Raw genomic sequence first — 18,661 nt, forward strand, 5'->3', positions numbered from 1 at the left:
ACAAGATTTCCATAAAGCTGACTTGACTTGACTAGATTAGTTTTAAACCTTTTCTGTAGCTCTCCTGATGTTTTTGTTACCCTAAGAACCCACTTCAAGAATTCTATGATAGTTTAGTGCAGGGCTTCTTAAACTTTTCCCACTCACGACCCCTTTCTGTCTGAGAATTTTTATGCAACCCTTAGTATGTATAGGTGTCAGAACCCTGCTACTAGAGCCTGGATGTGGCTCTGAGTTTCAGGGTCACTGACATTGTGAGCAGATAAGACACCTGCATCACAGGATCCTGAGAAGAAACGGCTTGGCGGGGAAACTTCGCGGGATTTTGTTGGGCGGGAAATGCTTCTTCAAATGAGGGGGAAGGGTATATAAAGGAATGCTGGCAGACACCTCCCATTCTTGGCTTTTTCTATGTCGATGTTTCCTACAGTAAAGTTTCTGGTGACAACACAGCGAGTCTCATGTATTCATTCAGGAGCGGCTGTAGTGAGCTGACATATAGGTGTATAAAATAGGTACAAAAACCAAACATTTACTGAGAATAAACCATAATTTGCAAAGTTTGCTAACAGGCTGATTTCCCTTTTTGTGGAGTACAGCTGAAGCATTTTCTGCAGAGTCTGCAGAGTAAACACTGTTGCTAACAGATCTATGTCAATGAGTGGCATTCAGAAACCTTTTATTGTTTTCAAACTTTCGGTGACCCCAACATTGAGATAAGGGGACCCTATTTGGGGTCAGGATCCACAGTTTAAGAAGCAATGGCATTTTTTTTTCTTCTTTCTGATTTTTTTCTTTTTTTACTGTCTGTTTTATTTTTTATATACACTATAAATTTTTATATATATATATATATATATATATATATATATATATACACATACATACACACACACACACACACACACACACACACACACACATACATACACACACACACACGGCAATGGTTTAGTGTGCTTTCCTAGTTTCATTGTTCTGGGAACATGGACATTAAATTCATATTGTAGAATGACCTGCTAGAAGATGGCATATTGAGAAATTACCTACTAGAAGAGATTCGATTTAAGACACAACTGAATACCTATCTCTTTCGGCAGGCCTTTCCATTCAACTTTGAATGAGTTTTGGATTTGCATTCTATTGCTGCTGTATGTTGATCTATGTACCATGTATTTTGCTATTTATATTTTATAGTGGTGTGTTTTGATATATGTATTTTGTTGTATGTATTTTATGTTGATATATCTTGACTGTGTTGTATCCCGCATTGGGCCATTAGGAAAGGCTAATAATAATAATAATACTCCGGCAGAAACCAGTGCAGGTGGTCCTGGTGGTGATCGGCACATTGGGTGCCGTGCCAAAAGATCTCAGCCGGCATTTGGAAACAATAGACATTGACAAAATCACGATCTGCCAACTGCAAAAGGCCACTCTACTGGGATCTGCACACATCATCCGAAAATACATCACACAGTCCTAGACACTTGGGAAGTGTTTGACTTGTGATTTTGTGATACAAAATCCAGCATATCGATCTTGTTTGCTGTATCATAATAAAATAATAATAATATGGAGTGCAGTTGTGGAGGAAGTTGTTATATATCTGCCAGAACAATTTAGTCCCACCTCAACTGCCTCACTTTATCAAACAGGAGAACCAGCAGTAGCAGCCAGGTCAACATGGGAACTGGCTTGTATAGCTGGCTGCCCCCATATCCATAAATTTTGTATCCATGGCTTGAAAATATCATCCCCAACCAAATAACACCCTAAAAGCAAACCTTGTTTATGCCATTTAATACAAGAGACATCATTTTGTTACCACACTATATATAATTGGACTTGATCATTAATTTTGGTATCCATGAGGAGTCCTGGAACTAAACCACAGGAGATACCTATCAAAGCAGGTGATCGTTATTTACAGATCATTGTCGTACAAAAATATGATTTCTACGTGTTTCTTTTTCCCAACAGAATAGAAAAAACAGGGATTTATACAGTGAACAGTCAGAAGCGACAGTGAAATGGTAAGTCAAGCCTGCTGCAAAAGCAGAGAGCAGCGAGCATCCCAGTGTCATCAGGGCCCTATCACTGGATGATTAAGTTCTTACCAGACTTTGCAGTAAGGGCAACCTTCCTGATCTGGTAACTGCCAAGGGCAAGCCAAATACACAGAGTCAATCTATGAAGGTTTAATCTCCGCAGAGAAGGCAGATTAAGTGTATAATTGACCCATATAATCCACGTATCATCTCCAGTCAAATGCTTCCTGCGTCCGGTTTAGACAGACAGGGCCCTTATCAAGGAAAGCTATCAGAGACGGCATATTACCAGGGCTGTGGATCTCATCAAAGTTTGAGATGGCTTTTTAATCACTGATCTCAGAGGCTGCTAGACTTAAGCAGATGAGCTAGCTGCTAAGCACATCTGTTTTAATCCTTATCTTCTGCTCAGGCTGGCTTGTGTGTCTTCAAGAAGTACAAGGAGGGGGAAAATAAATTAATTTTTGTTTAGATCTTTGCAATCTTGGAAGCTTCGCTGGATGATTTGATTTCTTATATCAAAAGTGTGTTGTTGTTTTTACTTTTTTTTGAGAAAGGAGTAAGATATTGAATTAATCATCTGAGGGCAGGGGGAAAAATGCCATCTGTGCTATTTGTGAACTCTGCATCAATATCCAAAGATACATAAGCACCTGGATTTACAGCTCATTTTCAGTACTTTGTTGCTACTTTCTCATGTCTACTCTTCATGATATTTAAATAATAAAGGCAAGATTTATTCATATTGCATTTGATTCCTCTCTATATTAAGTGACTTAAAATATAAACCCACACCTGCTTCTACATCACAAATTGATGTCCTGATTCAGTGTTGTTCTAACACATTGTGGCTTATTGGAGCATGAACAAGTAATGACCTTCAGCAAATCCCTTCTTCTCTTCCCTCTTTCACTTCTTATAATTTCTCTGGCTTGAAAGGAGATGTCTTGTTTATTATATCATATATTCTCATAATATGTAAAACTGGAATAGTGGTTTAAGTACTGCTGACAAACCAGTTGTGTAAACCAAAGATTGAAAAATAGCTCTTGAGTCCAAGGATTTGTAAAGTTACCGTTAAAGGTAATTTGTTGTATAACTTGTTACAGACGCCAACAAGTATCATATATACTTGTGCCAATTTTTTCAGTCCTTTTTTAGGGTTGAAACAGCTCCCCTCAGCTTATACTCGAGTGAGGGTCCTGGTTGTCTTATATTCGGGTTGGCTTATAGTCGAGTATATTGGTAATCAGAGTTGGACAGCCTTATCTTATTAAAGTCTTATTATTATTTTAAATTAGTGTTATGTAAATATACCCAAACATTTAACCTACTGATGCCTCAATCAATGTAATTTTATTGGTATCTATTTTTTATTTTTATTTTTGAAATTTACCAGTAGCTGCTACAGTTCCCACCCTTGTCTTATACTCGAGTCGATAAGTTTTCCCAGTATTTTTGTGGTAAAATTAGGTGCATCGGCTTATATTTGGGTTGGCTTATACAGTAGAGTCTCACTTATCCAACATAAACGGGCCGGCAGAACGTTGGATAAGCGAATATGTTGGATAATAAGGAGACATTAAGGAAAAGCCTATTAAACATCAAATTAGGTTATGATTTTACAAATGAAGCACCAAAACATCATGTTAGACAACAAATTTGGCAGAAAAAGTAGTTCAATACGCAGTAATACTATGTTGTAATTACTATATTTACGAATTTAGCACCAAAATATCACGATATATTGAAAACATTGACTACAAAAATGCGTTGGATAATCCAGAACGTTGGATAAGCGAGTGTTGGATAAGTGAGACTCTACTGTACTTGAGTATATATGGGTAACTTATTAAATTACCCTTATTAACTATAGTGTATTACTTTGCTTGTTGTATTTCTGGTTGCTTTTGAATAACTTTCTTTTTAAAAAAGAAAATCCACTCTAAAAGTAAGAACATTGATTAATATTTCAAAAATTAATCCAAAATAGCTCAAATGTTTTTAATCATCCAAAATTAACCAGTGTATAAAGAATAAACATAATAAGTACATGTTACTTCTAATGTAGAAAAAACAATGGTGCTACCAGCCATTGTTTGCTTGGGAATGGATGACTCACTTTTCTTATCCTGTCAAACTCATTTTCACTGAGGGCACATCAGCTTTCAAAGGGCTGTTTGTAATTGTAAGGTAAAGGCAAAGGTTTCCCCCCAATATTAAGTCTAGTCGTGTCTGACTCTGGGGGGTGGTGTTCATCTCCATTTCTAAGCCGAAGAGCCAGCGTTGTCCATAGACACCTCCAAGGTCATGTGGCTGGCATGACTGCATGGAGCGCCATTATCTTCCCACTAGAGCTAACAGCAGGAGCTCATCCCGGATTTGAACAGCCGACCTTTTGGTCAGCAAGTTCAGCAGCTCAGCGGTTTAACCTGCTGTGCCACCATGTTAAATATAATTATAACTATATAGTTAAATATAACTATAACTTAAATATAACTATAAAGTTAAATATAATGCTATCCTGGCATTAAAAGCCTTGTGGGCCACATAAAATGACATTGCGGGCCAGATTCGGTCCCATGGGCTTTGCATTCAACACGTGTACCATAAAGCAATGCTTTACAGGCTAGTACTATAACTTATTATGTATATAACTTTTAGCTCAGCAGCTTCCAGTAAACATTCCAGAAAACATTATTTCAAGTTGGGGCATGTGACAAAAAAGAAAAAGAAACATGAAGGGAAGATTATATGCATTTTTTCCTGGTTCAATTCCATCAATTGTTGATTTTATTTTTTTTTGGATTGCCAGGGCTGCCTCAACAAGAACATATAGGTGAAAAAGGTAAAGAAAAAAAGGGAGGAAATAGAGAATAAAATCAGGAAATAAGATGAGAATATGGGTCCCTTTGGAGACCTGATAGAGAAGTCAAAATATAAATAAAAAATAAATAAAAAAGATATGTAAACAAGTGGTGTAGTGGTCTCAGCTTTGGACCATGATTTTGGAGACCAGGGTTTGTATCCCTGCCTGACCATGAAACTCATGAGATGGCCTTGGGCAAGTCACACTCTCTCAGCCTTCGAGGAAGGCAATAGCAAACCTCTTCTGAATGAATCTTGCCCAGAAAACTCCATGATTGGTTCTCCTCGGGGTCATCAAGGGTTGGAAGCGCCTTGAAAGAACACAACAACAACCAAAGTATAATCATACTTAAGAAGATAAACATGTTTTTACCAGCTGCACTGTAAATTATAACAAGCTGGTAAAAAGCAATGAGAAAGATTTAAGATTAGACAGAAATCCGATTTAACAAGACAATATCTCATATGATTTTAATATGTACAATTCTTATGGGAACAAATGATATATGCTAAGGCTCCAATTTGTGAAGGTCCACTGAAAATCGAAGGAGCTGCTATCAAACAACGGCTGTGAAGGTCCCATTCATTTTCTTTTTGTCTCTGCCATCAGCTAACTGTCAACATTCCTCACCATCTCAGCAAACCTATAACTAATTCTAGCTGCACACATTGCAGATTTTCTTGTCATTTAAGTAACTCTGCAGGAAGGAACTCACTAAAGACAGGCATCTTGTGTTTCTAGACAATGAAAGATGCTAAAAATCACCTTACAAGGATTACAATAGCCAAGAGATCATTTGTATCAAGTGTCTATCTGATTATATATTTTTAAATCAGAATCTCAGAAACGGCAGAAAATGGTAACCAAGAAACACAAATACAAGCTGAAAAGAAAATTATCGGGCTTCTTATTTATTGCCTTTGTTATTTCTTTGTGAGGCAAGACAAAGAAATGATGTCAATTTTTAGTAACTAAATCTTGGAGGAGAAAATAGCCTTGTTAGCTGCTCAATGCCAGACCTTCCCAGCCAATCTGTTCCTTTCCCTGGTGACCTGAAGAGAAGATTTTTAAAAATGATGATGATGACTTTATTCCACAGTAAACCTGACTAATTTACAGAATAAAGGCGATTAAAATGTAGACCACACAGTAATATTCAGATAATCTCCTGCATATCCTAATATCCACCAGGGAGAATCATTCTGCTATTACAGCCCATGAAGGGAAGAGGATCTGGGGAGGAAATGAACACTTGGGGTGTGTGTTAAATGGATGGCTGTGAGAACAAAAGAAAAGGCAAAATTAGCATTTTGACAAGGTACTGCCAGTAATATTAATAACGCAAATACTTATTCTTTATTTTTTTAAATGAAAAATGCTGTTTAAAAATAGTAATAAAATTTAAAAAATTAAATAAGGATGGCCATCTTAAAGATTAGCAATGCACCCTATTGTATATTTACTTAGAAAGAAAAATCCTACTCTGCTCAGTGCGTTTCACTGAGAAAGAGTTGCAACCTCTACTATATTCATAATTTGGAAAAGTTATTATTTCAATTCTAATTCCCAGAGTCCTGAAGACAACACCAGCATCCTGAAGACACCTAGGACCCAGTTGACCAACATAATAATTATGGAGCGTTGCACTTCATCCATGCCTTTTGTCCCATTGTCATAGTTTTGAGCTTATCCTTTGCCCTAGTATACACAGTCTGGCTATGTTTACCACAGCTAATTGATATTGGGTTGATGAATGCTGTTTTAAACTGAGTTTTAAGTCGTGGTTTTATATGCTTATTTGTTTCATTCAATTTGTGTTTTTTAATTTTAGATGTACTTTTTGTTTTATGCTTTTAGGCACTTTGTGCCGCGTGTAAGCCGCCTGAATCTCTTTGAGGATATGGTGGCGGGATACAAGAAGGCCGGAAAAAAGATAGGAAAAACTACCTTTACCTCTGTTTGTGTTGTCTGCCCTTGTTGACTGTATAATCGGCATTGAATGTTTGTCATATGTGTGTCCTGTTAGCTGCTCTGAGTCCCCTTTGGGGTGAGTAGGGTGGGGTATAAATACTGTAAATAAATACATTATCATCATCATCATCATCATCATCATCATCATCATCATCATCATCATCACCATCACCACCAACACCATACTGGATTCTGAGATGGTCAAACTTTTGGATTTTGGTGGCTTTTTCTGCTTAACAGAATGAATATTTTTTTTGAAAAAAAATAACCAATTGACTTCCAAAAATAACATTCTAATAAATAATATACACTGAAAAGATAAACAGAGGGAAGAAAAGAGAAAATGTATATAACTAAAAGACAGCAAAGTTCTGATCCCAAAATCCTATCTGCAATGAAGAGAAGATTAAAAAGGGGGAAAATATTATTCTACCATTTCAGATCTAAGGATTTAAACCTAATCCTACTAAAATAGAAGAAGGGTGGAATATAAATGCTGTAAATAAATAAAATAAATACATTGTCACCATACTTGTTCAAAAATCCATAAATGATTTCCAATTTTACAAAAAGAATTCAACTGGCTCGTTTATTAGAATTCATGTCAGTTTGGCAACTTAGGCCAGCTCAGAAACTTCAACAATCCATTCTTGCATCATTGGTTACAAGTTAAATCTAAGGTTGTTTAAATCTATATAAATCAGGGTGTGCAATACATGGTAAAACACAGGCTATCCTATTTACTGGACACAAGCAATCTCCCCTAGTTGAGTCCTTCCAGATGTATTAGCCTATATCATCCATCATTCCTGATTATTGGTTGTGCTACTTGTGGCTGATGGGAATTATAGGCCAAATGTCTTCTGGAGGAGCACTGATGGGAGAAGGCTGCTTTAGGCAGACAAAAGGGAAATGAGTTCCTATACCTGAAAGAATTTCAGGGAAACCTGTATTGGTGCAATATATTATACTAGAATGAGAACATTGTGCTAAAATGCTTTCTCTTATACAATCACAAAAAGTATTAAAGGTTTATCATCTTTTGCATCTCATTGTCTTGCACTTGTTCCAGACAAAAGCCCTGACTTATATTGGTCTCCTTTATTTTAAGAGATGAAGAAAGTTGGTGGACGATGTTTCATGGCAAAGCTTTGGGACTAAAGAAGCTATATCACGTGCCATATGGAAACTTCTTGGAGGTGTGCACATGTCAGGCCACAGCAAAATAAAGTGAAGTGCCCTTTGCAAACAGTATCAAGCTACAGGAAGCCACCTGAGGCTAGATTCTGAAAAGATGACAACTAAATATTTTGAGAAGCGAATTGAACACAGAGATATGCACTTACTGAATGGATATCTCATCTTTCCACCACAAATGGCACTCAAGGCAGCTATATGACCTCAAAACCCTCTGGTGAAGTTCAAAACAAGCTGCCGGGATACACACAGAACTGCAAAGTGCTCAGAGAAAAGGCACAGAAAAGAACAGTCCCTGGAATATATTGCTAATAGAAGAATTTCATCGGAGATGGGCAGAGAGCTTGCAGATTTCTAGCAGAGAGGAAATGACTGCCTCTTTGTCACTGCCAAGTGGATAGGTGATTTGTCTCTGGCATTTTTAAAAAATGCTTGAAATTCTCTTAAGAGGAAATGAGTCTCTGGAGTGCTTTGTGCATGAATGAGACGTTCTCAGTGGATGTGGGTCATGCTAGTAGATCTACACAGGAAGATTATTTGACTCCTATTCGTGCCACTTGATATAATGTGATAAAACATTTGACATGAGAGATACGTTCCATTTTAATCTTGCAGAATACCAAGGAAGGGGTTGAGACAAAGGGGAGAATTATGAAGCAGGAAAAGACTTCACTGGTAAAGACAAATGGGGGGAAGATGTGACTCAAATAAAAGAGGAATTTGATTGAGTTTGAGGTGATAGTCGGTGGAAGAAAAAAAGGCTTAAGCAAAGGAACCAATGAAGAAAGCACCAGAGCGTCTGAAAGAACACAGGAAAGAAATGAGTGCACTGAAGAAAAGCAAAGGAAGATGTTTTACCATCACACAAACACATGAACATAGATCAACCATAACAAGTGATTGAAACAGTATTGTTAAAAGCCTGCAGCAAGTAAAAACACAAGGCGGCACAACAGAAAATATATTGCACAGTGAAAATAAAGAAAGGCAGCAAAACCTGTTCACATGCACTCTCTTATTTAAAACAAAATCCCTGCTGACAGTTAAAAGTTGTAAGCTGCTATAGTTGCTGCCCTCTTTCATGATTTATCTACAAACTGAAATAGCATTATATATAAATTTTCAGATTCTCAAAATAATGACAAATGCCAGCCAACATTCCCAAGGGAACTCCTGTTCCAGTTTAAAAGCAACATAGTCGGATTCTACAATACAGCTATCTGATTTTAAAAAGTAATAATATTATGCTTGTTTTTCCTGGCTACCTTTTGGAAAACACAGTCAGGTTTATGCTGACGGCATTTTGTCCTTTAACAACATCTGATTTACTCTAAGCGAAATTGCACTTCACCTGACTGTGCCATTTCACATTGTTTAAAAACAGAACTTTAAGACTAAGAATAATGGGTGACACATTTTATTTACAGATTGGGGCAAAGTATATCTATGTAGAGCAGATAGAGTCAAAAAGGAAAGGCATGGTATTTTACAAATATCACTGACTAATAGTTTATCTTCAAATAATCATGTATCTCAAATATGATTTATCCCCCTGTCTCATTTTGTCACATTTTTTGCAAGTTCTTCCCTCCTTGGACTTCCAAGGTGGGGGACGCATTTACTTACATCAAATAACCTTTCTATATACATCTCCTCATTGACCTTATCACGTAAGATGTCCTGAGAATGGCGAACGAAGGTCACGTAGGCATCAGCAACATCCATCCCAGGTTTCTGTATAAAAGGAACGGAACAGGGAGATGGGAGAAGAGAGAGAAGAGAGAGGGAAAAAGTATGAAAATGGCATCAACCCAAGGTTGCTTATTTAGCTGAAAGGATTTCTCTCCCCACCCTGCAGTGCTCTATTCTCCCTCACACTGTGGCTGAAGGAGCCTTCCTCTCGAGCAGATATCTGTGTCTCATTTGACAATCAGCGGCTGCTTTTTGTGATGTAGGGGGCTGAAGAAACAAATGGCTGTTTTGCACACTCCAAGATCACTTTGTGCACACACTCTCTTTCCCTCTCTTTTGCCTCTAAGGAAGCCGCTTGCCTGGATATTGCTTTTCCCGGAGATGCCAGGAAGTTCTTTCTTGCACTGTTTGATACTATTGACCTAATTAGCAAAACAACTCATGTTGTTGTTGTTTCCCCCTAGTGTCATGTTCGAAACACAAATCTTTTTTTATTATAAAATTAGAAGGTTAGACTAAAAGCATATCACTGCCAGTGTGTTAGCATTCTCCTAAAGTTTTGGAAACAGACACATTTATATTTAAAAACACAGCTAAAGTATCCTTAAAAATATCCATTTGATATTATCTCTATTGTAATCTTCACAAATGGAAGGATTTGTATTTCTACGTGTTTACAGAAATCTTACGGCACCTTAGGATTCCCATAAGTTGTGAAATGACTTGAGACCTCATCACATCGAGATCTTAAAACCGGGGGAAAGTGGGGTCATCTGTGGGGCAATGGGACAAATCTAGTGGGTGGCTGGATTATCCGCATCTCCCCACTTCCTCATCCCACTGGGCAAACCGTCACTGCCCGCCTTCTCCCCACAGTTTTCCTGGCTTGCTTAATGAGAAGCCTCCCATGTTCTCAGGTCTTCATCCTATGATGCTTCCACGATGGAGCCAGAATGGAGCCCTGCATCAAGTGATGGCCTCTGATGGGCTCTGTCCAGCAAGCATTCTAGGATGGAGCCCAGACCTCATGTGATGGGATCCTGAAGGCACACAGCAATAATACAGACACAATCCAGTCAAAATTCAATACTTTGGCATTCTATTAATTTTGACTTAACATTAAACAAACCCATCAAATTTCCTGTTGAAACTAATGATATTTAATTTTGCTTAAAATGGATGAATTGTGCCCTAGAGGTATAATACAGCTAATAAGGCTGCAATCCTGTGCGTACTTACCTGAAAGTAGGTCCTACTGAATACAGTAGGACTTCTGAGTGAGCAAGCATAGGTTTGTGAGTATCTTCCTACTAGCCAACTGTTTACTTATGGCCATCCCATGAATTCCATAGGATTTTCTAAGAAAAAGAGCACTTAAAAGTGGTTTCGCAGTTCCTTTCTCTGAAACATAGCCTACAGCTCCAGAAATTTCTTGATAATCTCCTATCCAAGTACTAATCAGGGCTGACCCTGCTTCGTTTCCAAGATCAGGTGGGCTCCCGTGCCTTTAGGGTACTTAGATAGCATAGAACCATCCTGTTAATCTCCACACTTTTCTGGCGTTTTCTTATGTGACCTTAAATGTGAACTTAGGAAGCTTTTCAGGTTATGGCACAGTCTGTGTTCTCCACATAAGAAGGAATTGGTGGAGATAATTTGGGAGAATGTAATTGCTAAATAAGTTCACACTCCTTGATATACTCGAATCAAACTCATTTCAAAACAAAACCCATTAAAATACTGAAATAAGAGTCATTATGAAAGCTGCCACACAAATCTTAAATGTCTGTGGCACATTGGAAGTTTCTTCATAATGGGTGTCATTACTTTTATTACTGTGATTTACTGCAGATCACAAAGTATCATTTCTGTGCAAGACGTGATTGTCAGCCCCTGTAAATTGAAGTTAGTTAACACTTCTGTGTAATTTTCAGGGTGAAAATGAGGACAGTTTGAGAAGCAGTAGGGAGGGAGTTTGTAGATATCTTTATCTTATACATTAGAAAAGAAATACAATTATCAAGCAAAGGGCCAATGGTTGGCCCTAGAGATGCCAGGAATATTTTTAACACCTACTGAAACAATGACAAGGTATTAATGTAAAAAAAAAAAACCCCAAGGACAATAGAAAATGTATCTGTTATACTTTTCAAGCAATTTTCAACAAGCAGCTTGTGCCAGCTTTATAATGCAATAAAAAGTGTTGCAGTTGTCCAGTTCTGAAGAATCTGATTTTCAGAATCAGATGAGGGAGGAATTATTTGACTGATGATTTTGCTTAGATGTAAAACCTCAGAATCTCCTGATTATCTTTATCATTGTTGTTTAGCTTTTCATTCAAATGCTGGAAATCCAATTGTTAGATTGAACTAGAGCAAACTCATTCAATAAATTAAATGTACCTAAATGCTGAAGTATCTCGCTGAGGCAATTGGCCAACTCTAGTTGGAACCAACCATCAGATGTGTTAGTCATAAGGATGGGATGAAGAATGGAATGAAGAAGCCAAACTAATTGTGAAAAATGGTTTGTAATTATCTCCTTGCATCAAGATGAAACTCCAGTCTTTGCGTTCCCACCACATGCTTGGGTCAGAAAAAAGGAATCAATTTCACTGTGTTTTTTCTGCTCCCCTTTAACTGCTGATAACTTCATTACAAACTGATTTTCAGTTAGTTTGACTTCTTCATCCCAATGTCCCTAAACTGTTTCTTGCAGTATTCCTATGTGCCTACTCTTTCTGCCTGACACAATGTTCCCCTCCCCATTGTCTCTGCGTCACAGTATTTGCAGCATTACTCAATGGATTTTCCTCTATATATACTACTATAATGTCAGGATTTCTGATGTTCTGGAACAGAGGCTAGAAAATCCCTTATGGTTTGAAAACTTTTCACAAATTTCTACAGATTTTAAGCCACCATTGCCTGGTAAATTGAAAATGAGGGGACTTAAGATAACTGGACTTCAATCTTTGCTTAAATATAAAGACCAGTGGATGTTGTTTGATCAGCTACTACTATCTCTCAACTTAGTTTATTTTATCAGATTGTCTTCTTAAGCAATTTGAAAAACAGGATACAAATATATACGTATAGAGAGAGGGACAATTATTGTAAAATCAGAGGCAATGTTTTCACTGTGGGAAAACAAAATAAACTCGCCCTTAATGTAGCTTTGAAGATCTATTCTAGTAAGCTCTACAGTTTAAGACTGCTCACAAAACAAACTTCTCGTTGGGTATACATCTTGACAAATGTGAATAGACATGACAAATGTGAATAGACACAAATAGACAATGGTTAAAAAGCAGTTGTTCCTGTTTGTAAATCTAAAGCACAAAATGTCTGTCGGCAAGTGTCTCCTGCTTTATCAGTCATAATCCCTGATTCCAACCAAGATTTATATACTACACTTAAACTTAATTTAAATGTTAATTCCTGGTAAGCAGAGTGCTTTTCTTGAGATCTTGAAGGGCTCTCTTCATTATAATCCAAGCTCTAAAGAGAAAGCTGCAGCACCATTTGCCCTTTTAAAAAATGAAATAATGTAGTTATTTTCCAGAAATACCCTCAAGATTGCCTTCAGTGTGCACATCACCATTTCACCATTTGCCTATTAAAATCCTCCATTAAAGTTAACATATGCCAAAAACTAAGAAAAGTATTACAAATATTAAAAGACCAATTAGCACAAGATGATCTATTTTTGTTAACTGGTGGAATGGTTTAACATTTATAATCTATTACAGAACTCTGTGTGATTAAGGCCTTTAACTCTGTGGCCTAATTTAAAAACAGAGTTTAAAATATTATATTAAAAGTGATTTATTTATGTATTTATTTGTTGTATTTATATGCTGCTTTTCTCCTTGAATGGGATCCAAGCTAGCTTCCAAAATAATGCAAAATTCACAATAAAATTCTAAAAGCAATTGAAAGATAAGTGAAAAGATAAAACAATGCAATTTTTAAAAAAACCTATACGAGATTAGAAAGAATAACATAAAGTATGCTAGTTGTTATATTTTTATGAGTCTAAATTTGAAACCATTTAAAAATGTTAAAAATAGACAAAAGATGCCTCCAATAACCCAAAGTTAGTTGTCCAAATAAATGTTTTGGAAGTAACAAGTAAGCCTTACAAGAGACTTTAGACTTTATAGGATAATTCAGTTCTGACTTTACTGTTTTGATGTTCCAGGAGCTTCTTTCTTTCTTTTTAGTCCCCCCCCCCCAATATAATAATTTTTATTTACATACATTAACAACTTACAGTGAAACAAAACACAAAAACAATGAACATTTTACAGACATATAAACCCCCCCCCCCAACCAAGGCCTGAACAGGTATCCTTTCCTTTACCATATAATTCATAAATCAACCATTAAACAAATGTCATATCCAAAATTCTTGACCAGCAAGATTGTATTGTTTTCCTTTTTCACTTTCTAGAACATATTTAATAAAAACTGACCAGTATAAATCAAAATCAGATCTATTAGTTTCCCCCCTGAACACCCTCATTTCCATTGATAGTTTATCATTTAAGGCTACATTCCATACCTCCCCATACCATGCTTCCAGTGTAAGATTGGTTACTATCTTCCAATTCCTTGCAATTATAAGTTTCACCACTGTAAGTAAAATAATCACCAATTCATTAATAATGCTAACCTAGCATCCGGAGTGATGTTTAATCCTATAATGTTACCTATTTCTATAAATATGCTATTCCAAAATCTCTTCAACTGGGGGCATTCCCACCATAGATGTAAATATGTCCCTTTGTGCATGCCACATCTCCAACAGAGGTTACTTTGCTTCCTGTCTATCTGGTGTAGTTTAACCGGTGTGGTATGCCACCTCCATATGACTTTGTATACATTTTCTTTTAATCTTATTGAAAAATTCTTAACCACTCTCCACTTTAGAACCCTTTTCCAATCAAGATCCGTCAGAGGCCCCAGGTCTCCTTTTGACAGGGGGACCTGAGCATGCAGCCAGACCCCTCAGGTAAGCCTTGAGGGTAAATTGTAGGGTTGGGCTCGAATCCTGTTTCATCTGTTTCTTTTGTGGTTTTGTAGCGTTTCGTCCATTCGGATTGCACATAATGGTACAACCCCACAGGAACAAAAGAAACTGAAATGAATTTTTTAAAAAGGTAACTGTTTAGCCAGCTGATTTTTGTCTCTTGGCTGTAGGCCCTGACTCTCAGGGCCTTCAGCCAAGCAGCGGAATCCTGATACTCACAGGCCCTGCCTGCTGGGCCTATGAGCATCAAGCACTCAATAACTCGTAGGCCCGGCTTTCAGGCCTACTGTCAAGCACCGAACACTCAATCTTCATAGGCCCAACTCACAGAGCCGGGCCCAAGAGCATCGCAAGCTTGATTGTAGGCTCTGGCTGCTGGGCCTGCCTTTGAGTGCTCAACCGTAAGCCCGTCAGCCAGAGCCTATAAGCATCGAGCTGTTGTGGCTCAGTCATCATGGCCCACGTTTCATCGAGAGGTAGAAACAGATGAGGTGATGGATTTCGAGGGCATTCCTGCTTCAGTTCCAGGCCCCATGGCCTTGCAGGTGCCGGATATTGTGGAATTACAGGATCCGCTAATTGATGAACATTCCAAAGTCTCTCCAGTGTTACCTGTACCAGATAGTACAGACATGGGGGAGAATGGAACTTTTGATCGGAGAGATTTTGTAATGAAAGATAGGAGCAGGAAACAAGTGATGAGAAGAAGTCAAAGACTCGCTCTCAAATTGGCTAATGATTAAATTTCCCATGAGAACTGTGTGGGTCCTGTACTCCCTAATTCTTGCAGACTTGGGATTCTGTTAAAAGTACTCCTCACACTATTCTCATTGCAGTGTCAACTTTGCCTTTCCTCGGAAGAGGTTCCAGTTTCCAGCTCCTTGCCTTGTCTTCTGAATTTGTGCCGAGTTTCCAGTTTCAGGCGAGCTGCGCCAAGCCGCGACTCCTGAGTAGACATTGCCTTATTATCGCGACTTCCTTGTTCCTGAATCGAGATTGACTCTGCTTTGTTTACCTTGCTTCCTTGACTTTGCTACGGGACTTTTCAAGCAGATTTGCAGTGCTTTGTTTTCTGCTATTGCTTCATAGACAAACTTTGATTTCTAAAGGAAGCTATCGAGCTTCACTTGTGGATTACAAACTGGACATTGATAAACCCTTTCTGAATTGCAACTGACTATATATTATGGACTATTACTTACTCTGACTATTCCACCTTAAATGTGTATATATATATATATATATATATATACACACACACACACACACACACACACACATACATACTCCGCTTCAATAAACAGTTTGTGTGTTATATTGGCTCCTGCCTGGTTTTCGGGTGTTCACACTGTCTTGGGGTGCAACACAAGCACTCGATTGTAGGCTATGGCTGCTGGGCCTACTGTCGAGCGCTCAACTGTAGACACTGTAGACACTATCGAGCGCTCGATAGCTCATAGGCCCAGTTCGCAGGGCCTGGCGCTTAGCCACCCAAGGCCTGATTGCTTTTGTTTTTTTCTGACCTTGGACGGAAAAGCCCATTTGTATAGGCGCCCATTTCCATAAGCAGTGGACAGAAATGGAAATGGAGCCATACGAATGGAACAAACAGAAACGGTAAGTAATTTCATACAAAGGCACAACCCTAATAAATGGGGAGTTGGCTGGTTGATTTGGAAGGGCATGTAGCACCCCCTCAAAGGGACAGCCTAGGGTTCAGGGTAGGTGTGGGCCTGAATCCTGGGAGGAAATGGGATTAAATATTCTAGTTCCTCCTGGGATTCAGTCTTGTCTGGAAGGACTCTTAGTGGTGATTGCTGGAGGATGCAGAGGAGTGTGTATACATCTACTGTATGCTTCAATTCTAAGGAACACTTTTTTTCCTATATAAAAATCCCTAAAATGTGGTACATTTTAGAACTTCAGGTGTATCTGATGTATTTTGTTGTTGTTGTTGTTACTGAAATTAGGTTGCATCTTGCAATCAATGGTGTCTTTCAGCTGAAGAAATACTGTATGCATCCTTCCCAAACTCTCTTATGGAAAGAAGTAGAAATGTGTGCTGCCTGTAGAAAGCCATTGTTATCTTTGTACACAATTAAAACCAATACTTCAATTCCAGAAAGTAAAATATTTGAAAACTTCATTCATTCATTCTAGGTGACATTTGCACACATTAGAATCATAGAATCATAGAGTCATAGAATAGTAGAGTTGGAAGAGACCTCATGGGCCATCCAGTCCAACCCCCTGCTAAGAAGCAGGAAATCACATTCAAAGCACCCCCGACAGATGGCCATCCAGCCTCTGCTTAAAAGCCTCCAAAGAAGGAGCCTCCACCACGGCCCGGGGGAGAAAGTTCCACTGTCGAACAGCTCTCACAGTGAGGAAGTTCTTCCTGATGTTCAGGTGGAATCTCCTTTCCTGTAGTTTGAAGCCATTGTTCCGTGTCCTAGTCTGCAGGGCAGCAGAAAACAAGCTTGCTCCCTCCTCCCTATGACTTCCCTTCACGTATTTGTACATGGCTATCATGTCTCCTCTCAGCCTTCTCTTCTGCAGGCTAAACATGCCCAGCTCTTTAAGCCGCTCCTCATAGGGCTTGTTCTCCAGCAATCTAGTAATCTTTGCACATGCTGCAAAAATACCATGTCTTCTTTTAGAATTCAAATGATATTGTAGAATACAGTACAACTCCTGTATCCATGGGACCAATATATGAATGTTCAATTACCCATGCCTAAAACCCCTATTTTAAATAGGCATTCTCCAGTATAGTTCTATAGTACTCTTGGGCCAGAAGTCCTTCATTTTAATAGGGTTCACTGTTAGCCATAGTTTTGCATTACCATGGTAAATCCAAAAACATGTCCTGCATGGATATGGTTATACTGTAGGATGTCCTTTTTTCCATTGCTGGATATAACCAAATACTCCAAAGCCTATTCAGTTGCCCATTCAGTTATGGAGTGAGGCTAGAGGCAATTCACATGTGTCAGGGTTCACAATAAAATTGCATATAGTGTTGAAACGACAGCTCCTCACTTTACATTTTGTTCATACTTGGCTCCTCTTTCACTTTTGAACTATTACAATTATTACAATTACAACTATTAAAGCAACTGTAGCTACTTAATTATGGATTCATAAGAAAGGGTGAATTCTGGAGGTTTGCACAGCTTTTGTTCCATACTCCTCACCACATCACATTTTACATGTTACTGGGTCATAAACACCATATGATGCATTTGACAAGAAGATATGGGAAACATTCAGAATGAATTCGATTTTTTTGAAAGCCTTAAGTTTACACTCCACCATTGGCTAAACAAGGGTATATGTATATATGCTCGTATATGTGTTTGTGTGTCTATCTGTATGTGTGCATAGAAGTAATCATTGTAAAGGGTTAGCTATCACTGACCATGAAGGTGCAACATGATCACACATGGGGGGGGGGGGGGAGAGAGAGAGAGAGAATGAGAGAGAGAGAGAGAGAGAGAGAGAGAATACATATAAAGAAAGAAAGAGAATGAGATAGACAAAGAATATTTAAATAATGCTTACGGGTACATCCACATATTTGGAAGCTGCCTTCACCTGAAATACAAACATTACTGACTTTAGATTAAAGTTTGTACTTTCATGATATATGTATTAACAATATACAAACTGGAGAACAGAGTATGACAAAATATTCCATATACTGATCACCTTAATTCAAAGTTCTATATTGTTTGACATTTAAAAATATCCAAGATAGTGGTACTGCAACTCATTTGGCACTGAATAATATTTTATAATGAAGCAAAATGTATTGCTGAGGTTATATAATACAATGCGCAGAAAA

General features: G+C 38.0%; 1 protein-coding gene across 18 annotated transcripts in view; it reads right to left on the minus strand.

Annotated features, from left to right (window-relative positions):
• The window catches only part of cadps (calcium dependent secretion activator), a 445,008-nt gene that overhangs the window by 43,682 nt on the left and 382,665 nt on the right, over window positions 1-18,661 (minus strand). For all 18 annotated transcript variants that reach the window (XM_062969670.1, XM_062969676.1, XM_062969674.1 and 15 more), the window contains 2 exons: window positions 18,379-18,411; window positions 9,715-9,822 (listed from right to left, as the gene is read on the minus strand). In XM_062969670.1, coding sequence (XP_062825740.1) covers window positions 9,715-9,822; window positions 18,379-18,411 — 141 coding nt within the window. The remainder of the gene's footprint in view (window positions 1-9,714; window positions 9,823-18,378; window positions 18,412-18,661) is intronic.

The sequence above is a fragment of the Anolis carolinensis genome, chromosome 2 (assembly GCF_035594765.1).
Source record: "Anolis carolinensis isolate JA03-04 chromosome 2, rAnoCar3.1.pri, whole genome shotgun sequence".
NCBI lineage: Eukaryota > Metazoa > Chordata > Lepidosauria > Squamata > Dactyloidae > Anolis > Anolis carolinensis.